At 46.1% G+C, this 18,122-nt stretch overlaps 2 protein-coding genes across 17 annotated transcripts in view; one reads left to right on the top strand and one right to left on the bottom strand.

Moving 5' to 3' along the window:
- Positions 1-452: 452 nt before the first annotated feature.
- DYNC2I2 (dynein 2 intermediate chain 2) lies at positions 453-17,371 on the top strand. 2 transcript variants are annotated; one of them, XM_038155949.1, is made up of 10 exons: positions 453-579; positions 6,463-10,670; positions 11,287-11,541; positions 12,210-12,319; positions 13,349-13,506; positions 13,941-14,050; positions 14,742-14,909; positions 15,306-15,535; positions 16,217-16,374; positions 16,955-17,371. In XM_038155949.1, exons 2-10 carry the CDS (start codon positions 10,593-10,595, stop codon positions 17,191-17,193), a joined length of 1,506 nt encoding a protein of 501 aa, XP_038011877.1. In that variant the 5' UTR covers positions 453-579; positions 6,463-10,592; the 3' UTR covers positions 17,194-17,371. The 2 variants fall into 2 exon arrangements, with proteins under 2 accessions (XP_038011877.1, XP_038011876.1); XM_038155948.1 differs by lacking the exon at positions 453-579 and having other exon boundaries at positions 6,032-10,670.
- Positions 17,355-18,122, bottom strand: part of SPTAN1 (spectrin alpha, non-erythrocytic 1) — a 46,394-nt gene continuing 45,626 nt past the window's right edge. For 14 of the 15 annotated variants that reach the window (XM_038155928.1, XM_038155926.1, XM_038155924.1 and 11 more), the window contains one exon: positions 17,355-17,676. In XM_038155928.1, coding sequence (XP_038011856.1) covers positions 17,551-17,676 — 126 coding nt within the window. In that variant the 3' untranslated portion in view covers positions 17,355-17,550. The remainder of the gene's footprint in view (positions 17,677-18,122) is intronic. The other variant, XM_038155934.1, reaches the window with a different exon arrangement.

Genomic DNA, 18,122 nt, shown 5'->3' with positions numbered 1-18,122 from the left:
TAAGAAACCAGTACAGTTTTGATGAAGTAGGAATTGCTGCCTGTATTTGCTTCCCCGGTCATACAACATTAGCATAGTCTTCCTGCTCGTTTCCTGTTTTGCCTCTTCAAGTTGTTTTTCTACTGGATCTACTCAATGAGGTCGGGATTAGCTCCTGCCTCCTCAGAAGTCCTGACTATACTTTTCTGAATGCTGCTCCCACCTGTTGCTTCCAAATCCCCATTGTTTTCTTCTTTTGTATTCCCAGCTGTCACTTCCCCCCAGCTATGTCCTCGCTTCCACCGCCACCCACAAGGGCTGTGGCATGTGCAGGGTTTGTGTTGTGCTTCCCCGCGCAAGCAGCAGGAGAGAGGAGCTGCCATCCCTTACTTCTCTGGTTTCACATACAGCAGTTGTAACTGCTGGGCATAAAAGGTAAGCAAAGCATCACAACTTTATAAATGCAAGATTATGAAATCCTCCCCAAGGGGAGGATGTCTCAAGGCCTTCCTGAAGCCCATCACAGCCAGATGACTCTTTCTTTATTGTGGCTGCATCTCCCAAGATTGATTAATATGGATATCTTCCAATTCAGACAAGGTAAACTCATGTGTGCAGCTTGATTTGCTTCCTTCTGTTTCGTTTGGGTCTCTTGACTATGCAGTTGTATCTGCTTGGGTTTTTTTCCTCTTTTTTTCACCTGTAATTTACTATATTGTCTTTCTCTAGATCAGTCTTTGAAGGTCTATAATTTGAAATACAGGTGGCAAGTTTGAAAGCTAATCCAAGCAGGAACAAGTGGCACCTGTCAGTTCTGGACTAGAAGCCCTTGTTTAGTCTATAAATTACCAGGTATTCCTGAAGTACACTGTTATGGTGATACTCTGATGTATCTAAAACCAAGTAATCATGAATTTTAACTGCTATACTGTTAAAAATCATTTCCAAGATCTGTTTTTACTACCCTAAATTAGCTATTATCAACATAAAAGGGAATATAGATTATATATAAATTTTAAAAAGAACATAAATACATGCAAATATTAAAAGAATATGAGTTTAATATCCCTGAAACAGAAACAAAAGAACCCCCAAAAATGTAGAGAGTTTATTGATAAATACTCCGTTACCTTCCTTCAAATCTTTCTAAAGTTTTTATGACCTGTAGCTAACCTCTAAGGCAGTTTTAGTCCTTGAATAACTGTTGAGAGTTTAAATGTACAGTTATAACTGCACATTTTCCTCAAAATTGACTAAAGAGACTCAATTTCCTTTCTTTGTAAAGGAAATTTCATATTTGCTCCTTAAATTCAGATCTCCAGTGTTTCTTTCCCTGGTTAGATATGTTACTACAAGACAGAGACATAATTGGTAATCATGTGTGCTTTCTGGACTGTCAAGTCAGCTGTAAATTGTAAACTTGACCCCCCAGTTTGGCAGATGAAATCGGAAAACGTGCTAAAATCCTCTCCAATATAATGCGGGGATGTGTGAAAAAAGGAGAGCGAATCTCCCCCTAAGTATTTCTGCAAGGCAAACTGGGCATACATACAATCATGCAAGTAAATCAATGTAATTAATAACAACTCATGGTTTCACAGCCTTCCATCCCAAAGAATTGGAAATTATTGTAGAGAAACACAAAACAAGGATCATTTTACCATCGCTGAAACTGCTTAACAACTGCTTAACAACTGTCCATCTATGCTGGGAGCCTGGTTTTCCACAGACAACTTGCAGGCTCGGGCTCTGTATAAAGAACAAAGATTTCCCCTTGGAGTGCAAGACAAGTTTTTAGAGTATATGAAAGCTTTCAAGTTACTGAGTATACACCTGTGAGTTGAAGGCACATTTCAAGAACACACAAGCTTGTACTTGATAGCAAAGCCTGACTGGCACATCAGGGCTTGCTGGGAGCCACAGGCAGAGACACAGGGCTGGTTTGCTGTGTGTGATCAGTCTGACAGCCCCCAGGAACTGCTGAGCCTCCCCAGCTCTACACACACAGTTTGGCACACACATTAACCAGTCAAATACCAGCTCCAACTGTTTATTCATCTCCACTAGTCACAGACCTTCCCAGTCAAGCATTCATGTTAGAACTGAAGGGTGAGATAATGACAGAAGAATCTTCCACATGTCCTCACAGTTGTTGCAATTTAAACCTTTGGATGAAAATATTTCAGGGCTGATAATTGCCTCGAAGCAGGACAGCAGTTCAGTAACACAGACAACAGGCAGTGACTAATAATATGTCACTGAAATAATACAGTCATCCTATTTGTATTCGTTTTTATTTTTATTTTTTATGAAATATCCATTACACATCGTTGCTAAACCTGACTTTTATTTTTTTCTACACCAACATCTCTAACTTACCAGAGCACCTGCTCGTAATCCATGAAGAGATGTACAGTTACATAACACCTCTGCTTGTTCCCAGATACTAGAGGCAAAGAGGCAGTCAAAATACTCTTTAAAATATTAAATTGAAAGTCAACAGAACCTTAGACATTTGTGAACATGAAGCATAAGCTTTTCAGACATGTTGAGGACGAGATAAAACTGTACCTAGTGCTTCAGCAAGGAGATAGACAGATGATCCTCTCCATCTTCTCCACTCATAGGGAAATTAAAAGGGAGACAATATGTCTACAGAGTCAATGTATAAATGTTTGCTTTTCAGGATTTTAACTCTGGCCAATTCTTAGAACTCTTATTTATCATCTCCTCAATCCACAGCAGGAAAACTCTTGTTGAATCCTAGGCAAAGTTGACTATCACTTCTAGATTTGGTCCCTTGGGAACAGCACTAGGGGCAAAAATTTTACACTCAGTGTATTTCATCCATTGTCTTGTTACCAAGTGGCAGCGGTTTTTGTGGGAATCATTAAAAACTTCCCTTGTTATGTAGAGCACTATTGATATTTTAACTCTCAGGAGGAGTAACCTCTGTCTCTATTCAAAAAGTATCAGACAAAAATAAGCACACACAACATTGCTCAGCAAAGAACAAGTACATGAATTCAAATTCATTAGTTTGAAGGTGGCATTACTCAAACATTTACGGTGTGTATTGAGTCCCGTGTAGGAGTATGGTGACAGGAAAGGTGAGACAAAAGACAGGAAAACATGTAGGAATCTGTCATATACAGTTTTTGCTATAATAATACATTGTGCACATTATTCTTTTCATCTGAGAATGTCAAAGCTCATTTTAAAAATCTGGTTAAATGTAAAAAGCTCTGTGAGGAAAGTAATTCTTTTACTGGTAGGTGAACTGAATGCCAGAGTTATTCAGAGTTATTGCTCATTAGAGCCGGAGATGGAACTCAGGAACAGAACTGGTCTCCAGCTTTAGCTACATAAAATGCTGCATGAATTGCCAACTATGGTCTGTGAGTGGAATTCAGTTAATTGTGTCAGTCTGTAGGAACAGTTATTATTTTTTGGTATTACAGTAGCTCTGAGAGTCCTGCGACTGTAATCCCTGCATGCAAGGTTCTACCTGCACACACAGCAAAGAGTGGTTCTGGCTTGGAAGAAAGTAAAGGCTTTCAGGACATGGTTTGACAAACTATTTTTTGGTAGAAGTTCCTACTTATGCATTCTCCACCACACATTCTTCCCCTCTTTCCCTTTACATTGTTCCTGCATTGTGCCAGTGATTTTCTTTTTGTGTGTGTTAAATTGAATCTGAATCTGATTTCAATTAGAAATAGTCCCCACAACCCTTTTTTTTTTTCTTTTTTTTTAAATTCAGACTAGTACTCTGATCTGGTTCCCTGGCACAGATGCAGGAGCAATGTTACAAGTGAGAGAGTCCCATGGAGGCAGGAATGAAAGAGTGAGGAGCACATTGCACAAGTTTTACTTAGCAGAGGTGTTTGTCAAACTGTGCCCTTAACTGAGCCCAACCATGACAAGCTTCTAACTGCAACTGGTGTGAAAAAAACCAGCAATTTGGTTTTGTAAGTTTTTTTTTTTTTAATTAACACAAACAAGTGAATTGTATCAGTAAACAAAAGAGCAGCTCTGCCACCTCAGGTGATACTATAAAAACTTTCAGAGAAATTGAGGTCATTGACAAAACATCTTCCTTTCCCCTCCGGAGTCAAAACTAATGTCTCTCACAAACACACAAAGGAAATAACCTTTAAACTCCATGTTTGTTTTTGCAGTGATAGGACTGGAAAATAATTTCATCTGCCTTTGTAAAGGGGGGGTGGGGTGGTATAAAACAAAGTAGAGACCATTTCCCTCCCACCACAGCCGTACATCTATTATCTGACTCACCACTTCTGGGACTCCTTCTGGCAGCTCTGGTTTTATTGCACTGAAAATTCAAGCCTATGAAAATATTCCCTATTTTCAGGTTTACTTTGTTCACTGCTTTGTTCAGGTCAGTATTCCTTCCTTTAGGGGTCTGGAACTCGACATTCAGCAAGGACTGGATGTTGCTGTTCTTAAGCCTTGTGAGAAGGACCAGCTCACTGGAAGGAAGGGGGGAGGGAAAGGAAGGGGGAGGAGAGTCCATATCTGAAGAGAGACTCCAGACTGGAGAAATTTTACTGACATCCATTCAGTTTCCAGCGGGGTCTCCTTCAAGGGCTTTTACTGAGCTCCAAAAGCCCCTGCAATTCACAGCGGCATTTACATGCAACGTTTCCCTCTGGGAGCTAAGGTATAACTGTACTCCTGGATAATGATCACAAAGAATACCACCAGACTCCCATTGAAATGTCAACCAGCCACTACCGTTGTAGAGAGTAACAAAGAGATGCTAATATAATTAATTATGAAGCCTCAGTACCCTCATTAACACATCTTTAGTGCCTAGATCTTTGAAAATCAGCTGTATAAAGTGACTGTCAGAGTTAATTCTTTATAAATTGCCTCCTGCCACATGCCAGCACTGCAGCAAGTACTCTCAGACCTTGATGCTAAGAAATCTTTTTTTTTTTTGAAGTTCTGATGCAGTTTTATTGGTGTTATTAAAGGTGCAAGCTGTTGCATAAGCAGCTTGTCAGGCTAGAGTAGGCAAATAAAAATGCCTTTAGTCAGCCCAGCTTACACAGTTGGTGGCATAAATAGGAAAAGTTTCAGTCAATTAAATGGAAAATTAAAGACAAAAGAAAAAACAGGAATGAAAGGTGTCACATAATTTGGCATTTAAATATTTCCGGACCTTTTTTTAAATTTGAGGATTGCAGCCAGTTTATAGCTCTCCCTCCTACTGCTGCCTTTACGACAGCATTCCAGCTCCAGGCCTCATTCCAGAGCATCCTCCTTCCCCTCCTCTCCCGCTCACAAATATATATTTCAATAGGCTTAGGCTACACGGAGTTCCAAAAGCAGCATGTAATTGGTGCAATTGTCTTTTACACTTCTCCAGAGAGAGCCACATTCATGCTGCCTAAGCCCTGTTTTGTCATGTTTTCCCTTTTTTTTTTTTTTTTTTTTGTTATTTTTCCAAGCTGGACTGGGATCAGTACTTGTGTTGGGAGCCCTACATATATACTGAAGAAAGAAGTTACAGAAACAGGCTGCATGGGTGGTTCATTCTGTTATTTCTCAGAACCAGACTGTCACTCTGCTGCGAGATAAAGGGAGACGATAAAAAGAAAGTGATCATTACAAATCACTTGGCATTTTCTGCAAGCAGTTAAAACACTTGCACTGACATATCCAATTTGTCTATACAAGATACTCTGCTTCCCTTCATCTTCCATGTGCTTTTGAGAAGGTGATAATCTTTCTGCGGTGCATAACTTTGTAAAGTTATCTCTCTGTGCTTGTATAATATGTTCCAGGATTCTTTGTAATCTCTGTTATACTTGGGATAAAAAAAAATCAAATGAGATATTTTTATTTGCCATTTAAGAAGTGGCTTTCACAGTAAGTGCTTTTGCTGGTCTAGCTAATCTGGCAATATGCAAACTCTCTAAATGGAGGTGAAATTTATATCAGAAAAAGGAGTCCTTGCAAATCTCTCTTTCCTGCTGCATTAGCTAACATGGTAGGAACATTATTTTGTTCTCCACTCTTAAATTACATATCCATACCCCAGTAAAACTAAGATGTATTTATTGAACATTCAGTGTTCATAGAAATAATGTCTCAGAAATGAAAGTGGCATGCTTAAATAAATACAGAGATTTCTGAAGAGTGACCCAGAACTACCATGCAAATTCTGGTACCAAGTGGAATGTAACAACTCACGTCTGAATGTCCTGTTTTGAAACCACACTTTTGCCAAGGAGAGCCAGTTCTGTTTAGAGGATTAATATCTGTCCACATTGCTTCTAATACAGCCACTGGCTTTAAACATAGCAGTTAAAATTCCAACAACCGTTTGAGATACTACAGATGCAATATGAGTTGATGAAGTGATGTATAGAACAGATAAGTAATTTTTAGTCATGCATGGTTACTGAATGTGGGATTAATTTAAGGGATCTCTGTTTTGTTTCATGCTGTCAGCACTGCAAAGGGTCAGGTACCTTTGAGGAGTGGCACAGCAGATTGTACCTTTATTCCTGAGATGAGATGCTGGACGTGCTGCTACGAACTCAGCAGGAACTGGAGGCTGCTGACACCAAAAGGAGAGAGACACTGCCAGTCCCCTTATTGACAGCAGCAATCCCCTGCCCAAGGCAGAGACTCCAAGCTGCCACGGAGTTCAGAGCACCATGGCAGCCAGGATTCAGGATCCTGAGCCTTTCACAGATGCCTCTTTGGACAATCCATGGCACTCGGCCCCGTGCCAGCTCTGCTTGCCATTCCAGCCCTGCCGGCAGTGCCTTTGTGTCCCTGTGGCGGTAACTTGCTGCCACCTGCCACAGAGCTTCCCCCCTGCTCCTTCCTGGGCTGCTTACACTTGACTAAAATCTTTGTCTTGTTATTAATCATGAAGGAATGAATAGGGGATAAACAATACCTGTACAGGGCAAGAAACCGCACCCATATTTATAAGGAAACCCCGACTAATTCTGCAAAGCACAGTAGGTCATGATTTTAATGGAGATGGACTCTTTTGATAATGTATCATGTCTTCTGGTGTAACAGGACTTCAGAAGCAAGCTGATGTTTTCTGCTAAGAAGGAAAAATAGGTTTTCAAAGCAAAAAGGGGCACAGCATTTGCAGGGACTTTTGGGAGGGGGGACAGGAAAAAGGAGGTCACAAATTAGAGAAAATGCATGAGCCTGTTACAGATGGCATTGGAAAAGAAATAGCTGGGGGATTCACAAAGCTTGAGGTAACACATAGAGTCCACATGTGGACCTGAACCCTCATCAAGCTACTGAGCACCTGGTGGGGTACATGGATGTGAGTCCAACACTGACAGCTGCGAGGACCTCACTTCCCTCAAGGTTTGGTGAATTTCAAAATCATGAATTTCTAACAAAAAAGAAACATGGGAGTAACTGATCAGATATTGTCCATACTCAAAAACAAGCACAAAATGTCAGCATAAAACCACTTTAAACTTCAGGTTACATCCTTTGGTTAATGCAAAGGCAATAGCTCAGTAGCCAGGCCTCAGGCAGACCACATCTGTCACCTCGGGCTGCTCAGCAGTGCACAGGCAGGATGGCAACTATCAGGGAACAGCATTAGGTCTTGCTGGTTATGGAAGCTGGAGAAACAAGTAGGTTCTGGAGTGACAATTCTTTGAAACAAACCCTTGCTGTCGGTTGAAGAGTTTTGGTTTTTTGTTTGTTGTTGTTTGTTTGTTGACTGTGGTTAATAACACAGTTGTTGCTGTGAATAAACGAGAATACGTATAAAGTTCTGTTCCTCTGGACAGCCATCAGACGCCAAAGGCGATACCTTCGATCCCTTGTCAAGCCACTCCCTGCCAGACCAAGTCCAAGAAGTCTCTCACGATCTGTGCTTGTTGTTTCAGTCGTCTCTACGTGCATGTGTTTGGGGTGGAAGGAATGGAGGGGAAGGTGTAAAAGGAGAAGGCTCAGTTACGACTCTCCGTTTTCGGGTACAATCTCCTGTTTCGCCTGTCTGGAGCCTCCACGGAACTGAATAGTAGCATTTATCACAAATCGAGGGCAGCGACTGCACCCACTAGTGGGGGAATTTTTACCGAGATGCAGCTCCGAGTATTTCTTTTGCTCAGGTCCCAGCGATCACACGCTAGCATGCAGCTTTTTTCTGAATTTTTCCCTCCCGCTTTTGTGTTTTTTTTTTTTTTTTAAATTTTTTTATTTCTCTTTACCTCAATCTTCTCTTGTTGTTTTCTGTGGGTTTTTTTTTTTTTGATGCTGATTTGCTCAATTATGTAAAAGTGAAAACTTCCTACACTTTGTCTCATGAAACTGGGAGGAAAAAGCACAGATCAGCCGTAAAAGCAGCCACTTAAAAGAGACTGGGTAGCCTCAGGCAAGTAACAGCCCTCCCCCACTCATCCCCGATTCTGCCTTATTTCTGATGATGTGAAGACAAAAACATCCATATATCTGATACTGCCAGGCCAGGAAAAAAAAAAGCAACGTGAGATTTCTTGAAATACCTTTGATATATTGAAACCCCAGAGAAATTGGAATAAAGGATCAAAGTGCAGTTACTTACAACAGTCCTCGTCTGGAGCTGTTTGCTCCTTTCTCATCCTCAGGGAAGAAAAAGCCCGGACATGCACCACGATGGAGGGAACATGTTCTACATTTGCAGTAACTTTACATACTACTGGCTAAAAAAGTGGATTTATTTCTGTCTGTTTCACATACCTAAATTCCAGTTTTGTTATCTCTTTGCCATCTCAAAAACCCACAAACTTTTCTCCTTAAGTCCCTCCTGACAAGTTATTTATAAAGTTTTTAAATTGCAGTTTGTGCTCAGCATTTTTATGATGATGCAGCCAGTATATTAATTCACACTCATAATATTTACTCGTCTACTAAAGAGTAATATGCCTTGGAAGTTCTAATCATACCAATTAAAGATAATTTATGGATGACTGAAGATGATCTATTTATAGAGGATAAATCTTAAGACCCTCTTAAGAAAACTACTCTGCTATTGGGTTCAAATATTTAGTATCAGTTTTTCCACACATGAAAACCTGCCCCATGCAGTGACCCAAAGCCAGGAGCCTGCCTGCAGGAAAAGTGAGCTGAGAAAGTGCTCAGTTACATCCAAGATGGTCTCTGACTGCCACAGCTCACACTTCCACACGAACCAGCTGCCAGGCTTGAACTCTGGAAATTCAGATTAACTCCTGTGCTGATGACAGAGAGATGACAGGGCTAAAAGAGCCATCAGTCCAACCCAAAAGTGTTTATGATTTCATGTTCTTGTCTCTTCTATGGGGTATCATGATGGTCCACTCCAGCCAGGATTTGAAATTCTAGAGGATTCAGTTCCATTGAGACCTTTTGCTTTTGAAGGAGGTGCCGCTGAACCTTGTTCTGCTCCAGTTTCACTGTCTGTAAAATGGCTATAAGAGTTCTTTTGTTTTAGGGACTCTTCACTGTTAATTGTGTAGTACTTTAAATTCCTCAGCAGAACCATTGCACTCAGCTGTGATATAAATGGACTCACAAGTGCTCAAGAGGTGAAAGCACTACAGTCGTTCTGCTGAGCTCCTGCTCTGTATCCTGCGATCTTGATTCCTACACACAGGCCAGACTCCTTCCCAGCAACAGCCGGAATAACTCCACTGAAGTTGGTGCATCTGTGCCTGCTTATGCCAGCGCTAAATTTAGCCTGTGCATTCATCATCAAGTTGTTCCAATGAGTTAGTTAGAAAAAAATCTCCAAGCAGAGCCATGCCTGTTAGGAATAATCACTTAAAGACGGTACGCCACCAGTCCCTGTCCCTGCGTTCAGAACAGCACAGGCTATCGAGGTGCAGGGGCTGTTACGGGCACGGGTGGCTCCGCAGAGCAGCCCCGCGGGCGTGCAGCCAGCCCGGCCCCAGAACTCAGCCAGGCACGGATTCCCGATTCCCCATCAAAACCACCCACGGCAGCGAGCAAAGCAGCGAGCTGGAGCGCACCCCGGGCACTAAGGGTGCATTGAGCCGGCCCCATTCCCGGGCAACCACACGGTGACAGCCAGCTAGAGCTTCCCTCCCTCGGCGGCCCGGTCCCCGCTCTCCACCGCGCTCGGTTTTGTCGCCCCTCCCCGCCGCCATCTCAGCTGCTGGCACCCCGCGCCCTTCGCCGGCGCTGCCAGCCCTGCCCCCGGCGGCGCGGAGGGACCGGCCGGGCCCCAGCGCAGCTACGGCGGGAGCCACCGAAGGGAAAGAAGCAGCCCCAGCCGGCCCCAGGGCTGTAACGAAGGTGGCGGGATAGGCGGCCCCGCTGTCCCGCACGGAGCCGCCGCCCGCGCAGCACGGCCGCCCCGCGCCCTGGCGCAACATGGCCCCGCCCGGCTCCCTTCGCCGCTCGCGGGCCGGCGGGCTCGTCGCTCGGGTGACGTCACCGCGCGCCCGTTTCCATGGGAACCGGAGGCGCGGGCGGCGGGAGCGCCACGGGCCGCGACCGCCGGGAGCGACCCCGATCCCCCGGGCCCGCCGGGAGCGACCCCCGACCCCCCGGGCCCGCCGGGAGCGACCCCCAATGCCCCGGGCCCCCGGGCCCTCTCCGGCCCCGGCATGTTCGCGGACAGGACGGCACCCGGTGCCGACGTGCAGTCGCTGTGGAGGAGCGCCCGGAGCGCGCGCTGCGAGGCGGTGAGACCCCCGGGGCGGCCCCGCTCCGCGCTCTCGTACCCGGACCTCCTGGGATCGTGCCCCGACTTGTCCCCTCCCTGTTCGTCCGCGACCCCCCGCTCAGGTCGCTGTTGGCACCGGCTCCCGCTCGGGTAGCTGTTGGCACCGGCGGGGCCGGGCGGCGGGGCCCGTGTCCGCCCGCCGGCTCTGTCCCGTCTGCGTTTTGCTGATGTACCCTGTGTGCGAATAGGCCAAGGACCGGCCGAGCGGCTGCCGCCCCGCAGTTTGAGAGCCCATAAAGCTGCGCTGTCGCGGCGTGCACTGCTCGCTCCTTACTCTGGAGCTCGCTGCCTTCTTGCCTTCTCCCGTCCTTCCCATTCCATGCTTTAGAGCACTGCCCGAGTCTGACTGGCATTCGGGCATCTCTGCCTCCGATCAGATCATGGGAAGGTCACAAACCTGGGCATCACCACCACCTGGGCAGGTACGGAGGTACCCTGTGTTTCACCATGAACCAGAGCGTGCAGAGGGGCTGGAATGTCTCCGTGAAACAGCAGGAAGGGGAAGGTGCTTTAAATGCGTTGTGCAACACTTGTTTTTCTGCTTGGATTACAGACTGTCTGTTTTCTTTCACTAGAAAACTTGCCAGACTGGGAAAATTTCAACAGCAGAAGCTGCAGCACAGTCTCATACAGCCCGAGATGCTGCGGTGCAGACAGAACAGGGCAAAGATGCTGTCCAAGACTTCCAGCAAGAAGTCCAAGTAGATTACACTGGGCTTCTGTTGTTCCTTCAGAGAGTGGAGGATGCTGTTATCAAAGAACTAAATAAAAACTGGAAAAGTCACGCCTTTGATGGCTTTGAAGTGAACTGGACAGATCAGGATGAAACAGTAAGTGACAGAATTCAGGTCATTGTCCCAGCAGAGTTCAGTTACTCTAAGTTGTTAGTCCTTTTTGCTGTGATTGTTCTTGCCAGGTTCTAATAATTAAACATTACCAGTTGGGCTCCTTGGGGTTTTTTCAGCTTTCTCCTTGCTTGGTAAAACTGTTCTTCCTGCTGGTGACTGAGCTGCAGCAGCAGTGAGAGGAGGAAGCCTGCAGTTGGTGTAGGCTTTCCTTCAGCCCCTCCAGAGCACTCCAGCCTAGCAGGGATCTAAGAACAGTTGCAGTCAGTGAGTTGGCAGCTCTGCCTGCTTAGGTTTGTTTAGTACGTGGTGCTCAGGAATGGAAGCAGTTTGTATCAGACAGTACATGTTGGGACTGGCATTTTCAGACTGTTACTTGTGAAGTGCAGCGAGTGCCAAACTCACACCTGGCAGCTGCTGTGAATTCTTAGGCACAGCCTTCCAGAGCTGTGCACTCTCTGAGAGGTTCTGTTTGAGTGACACTTGTGTTGTGGGTTTGTTTCCCAACAGGAATTCAACAACCTTTTCACATAAATTCTTGGACGGAGGAAAACCCACACTGTAACCCCACAATCACGTCAGGGGTGGGCACGGATCTTACTTCTCTCTGCTCAGAGATTGTTGCCTCAGTGCTTGGATTTGATCTCTTCCAGGTGTTGTGTTTGCATACGCTGTCATACCCAGAGGCTCAAGATCAAAACCTGCAGGTCACCAGTGTTTCATGGAATGCCACAGGATCTGTCATTGCATGTTCCTACGGCCGGTGAGTACCTGCAGGGATTTGGGAGTGCAGCTGAGGCTGATGTGATGTTTCAGGCTGACCTGAGGTCTGGATATGTTTGCTTTCTCTGCAGTAATAAACTGACATATATCTATACCTATACCTATATCTAGATCTATATCTCTATATCCACTCCTTATGCAAGTTAAATTAAATAATCTTCAAAGTAACAAAATCTCAGGCAAGTCCTGAATTTATCTTTTATTTCTTCTACCTTCCCCCCCACTCTGAGAATGGATACATGATCTTACTGATTTGTTTCTAAGTAGATTCTGTTTGAAAGATGTAAAGAGCAGATGCACTTGCAAATATCTGTAGGTGAGGTTTGGGAGAATGCACTTTATCTTCTCTGAGATCATGATGTTTAATGTGGTCTCTGAGCACCCTGGATGAACCCGGCCCCTGTTCATGCGTGCCATGGACATGTAATGACACCTTTAAGGATTTCTGAAATAAGCATTTCACAAATAATTTGTCTAATCCATTAATGTCTGTAGCAGCTCCCTCTTTCTTGGCCCTACTTCTGCCCTTATTTTTTTTTAATGCTCCCCTTTCCTTAGATTTAAAGCCCCAGCACAAAGGGTTTCCATGAGAGGATGCATAGGGAACAGTAAAACAGGGCAAACCCGTATGTTAGCTGCTCCTTCTGCTCTCCCAGTCTCCAACTGTTTGCAGATGAGGATGTGGTTTTTGTGTCTGTGCGTACTCTCAGCAGAATTCCTTCCATGAACTTTCCATATGCACCCTTTTGATAGTTCCCATTATTTGAATGGTGAGTAGGTCTTGGAATAGGGAAATTGTACCCAAAATTTACTGGCTGCCACTTAGAGGTAAGCACAGGTGTTCCCTGTCACATCCTTTATAAAGCAGCTCCCAGAGAAGTTCCATCCCCTCGTGAGTCCTTCATGGCAGGACCCAAAGCAGCTCATTGAGGTGACCATGGGGAATCTCAGAGCTCTGCTCTGTGCTCTCTGGAACACACAAAGCAAGATGTAGCTTTTTGTTTTTCAGGTTGGACGATGGGGACTGGAGCACAGAAAAATCCTATGTTTGTACCTGGAATCTGGACAGAAGAGGGTTGAATCCACAGCACCCTGACCTGGTGGTGGATGTTCCCAGTTCTGTCATGTGCCTGGCCTTCCATCCCTCCCAGCCATCACTGATAGCTGGTGGGTTGTTCTTACCTCAGACCATACTTGAAACTCACCCTTTTTTCCTGCAGCCTGGATCCTTTGGTTTTTCTCTCTGAGCCCAGCCTCAGATTTCCTGTAAAGGAACAGTGTTGCAGCTCCTCAAATGGAGGAACTAATGCCTACCAACACAGATAAGTGCACTGTTACCTCTGAACTGGGACTTGCTGCTTCTTCAGTGACACCTGCCTTTATATCCCCTTCTCAGAGAGAGGTGACAGAAGGAAATCCAGCCCTGGCTGTAAGGGAATAAACTTATTTCAGCAGAGCAATATCCTCTTACACCAGAACTGTCTGTGCCCTGCACAGAACTGCCCAACCTTTGAAGCTGGTGTGTCTGTTCCCACCATTGCTCCATTTGTGCGTTTGTTCTGCGCTGTCAGACCTTGAGTGTTTCGTATTTGTCCTTCCAGGTGGCCTGTTTAGTGGGGAGCTGGTGGTGTGGGACACCAGCAGGACAGAAGACCCTGTGATTTGGAGGACAGGGATGACAGATGACACCCACACTGACCCAGTCTATCAGGTAACAGAGAACACTGACAGCAGACAGGGCTGGGGCAGGTGAGAGTTGCCACTGCTCTGTGTCATCCCTTTGGTTCTGTCCATAGCCAGGCAGTTCACAGACATTTCAGCAGTTATATTCTTTTTTGGTTGGCTATTTTCCCCCAAGTCTAGTTCCTGAACAGACAGCTGTAAAAAATAACTTCTCACTGTCCAGGAAAAATGAAAAGCAGACTGATTCCCAAACTGTAATGGTTTATTAAGGGAGATGCAGCCAGTGATACTCGGAGTGGTTTAAAAACACAAATGGGAAAGTGTTACTGGTCCTTGGAAATTTAAAGCCACATGCTTTAAGGGGATTTACAAGCATGTCATGCAGTCTGGCTTCCTAAGGATTTTGTCCTTCTGGGGCCTTGTGACTCTGGACATTCTGTGCATTTTTCTCATCTGCTACTCAGGAAAATGCTGTTGTTTGGAGCTGGGTGAAAGTGCCATAAATGCCCATCCCAAAACTGAGGGCAGGTGAACCATAGAACCTGCACTGGAGATTCAGCCCTGAACACTGGATGTGTTTCTCTCCTTGCAGCAGTCTGTGCCAACAGAGCTGGGAGCTCGTTTGGTATCAGGCTGGTGCCTGGCTCTGCTCTTGTGTCACCACGGGCTGGGCACTTGTGACAGTCCCCGTTGTCCTGAGCTGGTGGCATTTGGAACAGGTTAACTGGTTACCTGACACCAAGCACAGAAACCACGCCCGGCTGTTGAGTGTGGGGACGGATGGGAAGATCCTCGTGTGGAGGGAGGAGCGGGATGGGCGCCTGGCCTTGGCTGAAGGATTTGCCATCGTGGCTCAGCAGATCCCTCGCAGCACTCGGCTGAAGAAGGTGAGTTGAGCAGCTCAGAGAGTGCCCTTTCCATAAAGGCACTCTGAACCCTAGAGCCCAAGTGTCAGAGCTTGCCCTGCTCGCAGAGGGGCCAGGAAAAGCTCCTTCTGAACATACACACCCTTGATCCACAGCTCCTTTGCCATACAGAAATCTTTCGTAGAAGACTGACAACAGCTGAGGTTTTGCCATGCTCTAAAGAGAAGTTGCCAGAATGAAGAACTTGCTCGTAATGTTAATTCATGTGAACCCATTTGTAGGAAGGATCCAGTGCTACAAACACGGAGCTGTCCCAAGCTGTGCTGCGAACAGCCCGCCGCGTCCCCAGCAGGCTGTGCCCGCCTGTGCCTCTCTGGGGAGCCCCAGCTCACGGCAGCTCTGTCTCTCTTTGCCCAGGTGGCCTGGGGAGAGGCAGCCGTGGGGGTGACCTCGCTGTCCTTGTCACACTTCGATGCCGGTGTGTTCGTTGTGGGTGTGGAGGGCGGGTACTGCCTGCGCTGCTCCAGCAGGGCCCAGAGCCCGGCGCTCCGGCCCGGCGGCTCCGTTCCCCTCAGGGCGCCGGCAGAACTCGCCTTCTCCCCTCATGCTGGGCCCGTGTACTCCGTGAGCTGCTCGCCCTTCCACAGGCAAGTGCTGCATGGCTCTAAACACAAAATAGCCCCTGGGGGTGTGTACAAGTTCCAAAAAAGGGTCACCTAGCATTAGGAACTTTCCGTTGTGGGAGAAAAAACATCCATTGGCTCTGGTGAACTGCCTGGACTGTGCTGCATGTGGGCACAGGAGCAACACTAGCACCTTCCTTAGCACCTGTTTTTACAATTAAAACTCACTTTGAAGCCAAGGAGATGAAAAAGTCCTTCACTTGGGCAGATCACTAAGTATCTTACTGAAGATTTTTCTGTCATCAGTAGCTGCCAGAATTTAAATGAGGAGCTCCCATCTCTGCCAGCGATTCACCCACCATCCGTGGAGGCCCCAAGCCCTGTTTCTGTGAAACATGCTGACAGCCCAGGTTTGCATTGAATTTGCATGAGACAAGCCCAGCTCGAACAATGCCCAGCTCTAGATCAGCAGTTCTCAGGCAGCCCTGGGCCACAACCCATCAGCGGTCAATACAAGTCCTCATTAAGCTTAATTGAGGGCAGTAACAAACAGCCCACAGCACAGCCCGGCAATTGCTGCTGTAGGAAACACAGACCTTTACAAAGCAGGAATATTGTCCGAGGTCACGCTCCTTGACTGATTTCTGTTCTTTATCGTTAGCAATAAAACAAAAAGAGCTGTTTCTTGCTTCCTCCCTCCCCCAGGAACCTCTTTCTGAGCTGTGGGACCGACGGACAAGTTCACTTGCACTCCATGTTGCAGACACAGCCCCTCTTTGCTCTACAGTTATCAAAGAAATATCTGTTCTGTATATGCTGGTCTCCAGTTCGACCACTGGTTTTTGCAGCTGCATCTGGGGAAGGCAAGTACCTGCAGGTGCCTCCTCTTGAGCATAAAATTAAGAGTGTGCTGGGTATTAATTAGTCAGGTCGATTGTACTGATTAGCAGATCCCACAAGCTCAGAGCAGTGGCCGTTGTTTTCACTGTGTAATTAGTACAAAGGAGTAATTTCTAACTTTAACAAGGTGAACCAGCAGTTATTTTTCACTTCTGATGGCACCTTTAAATCTGTTGCCACAGTCATTCACAGGAATACAGCACAGCAAGATCACTGTGGCTAAATCTATTTCCACCTTGTTTTTGATATCTGCTTCTAGAACTAATGGTTTAAAATGAAAACTTTTTCCTTAGAAAATTGCCCAAACATTTTTGAGTTAAAGAATGGAGATTTCACAGAATTTGGCAAGCTGGTTTCAGGTTTCTGACAGTAGAACAAATCCATGCTGTCTGCAGTAATGTCAGCTGTCTGTCACAGCCTAGACACCCATCAGCAGGGGAAACAGGTTAAAAATAACTCTCTGTGCCAGACGAAGCAGATACCCACCTGCTGTTAGATAGATGTCTGTTGCCGTGAAGCTGCAATGAATGTCTGTGTCTGCAGGAGAGGTGCACCTGTTTGACCTGGGGAGGAGCACGCAGAAGCCCACGGTGTCCCTGAAGCAGTCTGTGAGTGACTGCCCCGTGTATTGTTTGGAATTCAACACCAAGCACACGCGGCTCCTGGCAGCAGGGGATGCTGCTGGGACAGTCAAGGTCTGGCAGCTGAGCTCCGACTTCACTGAGCAGGGACCAAGGGAAATGAGTCACCTGGAGCAGCTGGCAAGTGAGATCATGGACTGAGGGGGCAGCACAACAGCTGCGAGGCTTGTAACTGTCCTGACTCCAGGAACAATTCCCCACTCACCTGTTCCAGCGTTGGCCTGGAAAACACAGGTAACCAACAGCTGGAGTTGCCTCCACATGACAGTTAAATTTGCATTTAACCATTAAACACAAGATGATGTGGTTCGACCAGTAACTTTTATTGAAGCACACTGCAACATGTTTCTTTTCCCTAAGAGTTTTAAGCTAAGCACTTTAAGGTTACATCATAAAGTAACATCGATTATTGTAGAGCACAAAGAGAGAGACACATGCAGAGCTACAGTCAGCAAACGTGAGCATGTCCTTTGCATCTTCTGGTGCTAGTGTTTCAGATCAATTCACAAAGAGTGAACGTGTAAATTCTATGTAGTCGTAGGCAGAAGGCAGTTCCCTGCCCTTGCCGTCCATGTAGGGTTTCATGTGAGAGATGCAATAATCGGCCTGTTCCCGGGTCAGGTTCTGAAAGAGAGACAGCGTGGGGGTGGGAGGGCTCTGGGGCTGCCAAGGGGCATTGACAGGCAGCCCTCCCATTCCCCGGGGCAGAAACCAGAGCAGCACAGCTACGCCCAGCATGGAAATGCTCTGGCTGTTGGCACTATTTGGTTAAGGGTTGGAAGGTCTGACCAGAGTCTTCCCACCAAACAGAAGACAGAACAGGTAACTGGGACAAGGAAGCACTGCAAACTCTTTATTTCCCTGCCAGCTGGTGGTATTAAGACAGGAAAAACTTGCTGTTTTGGCAGGGCACTGAGAGGGAGGAGATGTTCATACTGTCTAAACTGAAGCTCAAGCTCTTCCTTTGAATTGCTGTCTGGAGAAACATCCCCCATCTAATTTCCCAAATGATGGAAGGGAAGTTCTGAGGACACTCCCTTCCAGGCCTTTGAGTAGCTCTTGTTTTATTC

The sequence above is a fragment of the Motacilla alba genome, chromosome 17 (assembly GCF_015832195.1).
Source record: "Motacilla alba alba isolate MOTALB_02 chromosome 17, Motacilla_alba_V1.0_pri, whole genome shotgun sequence".
Taxonomy (NCBI): Eukaryota; Metazoa; Chordata; class Aves; order Passeriformes; family Motacillidae; genus Motacilla; species Motacilla alba.
The sequence above is the reverse complement of the archived record's forward strand: the minus strand, read 5'-3'. Positions and strand labels throughout refer to the sequence as shown.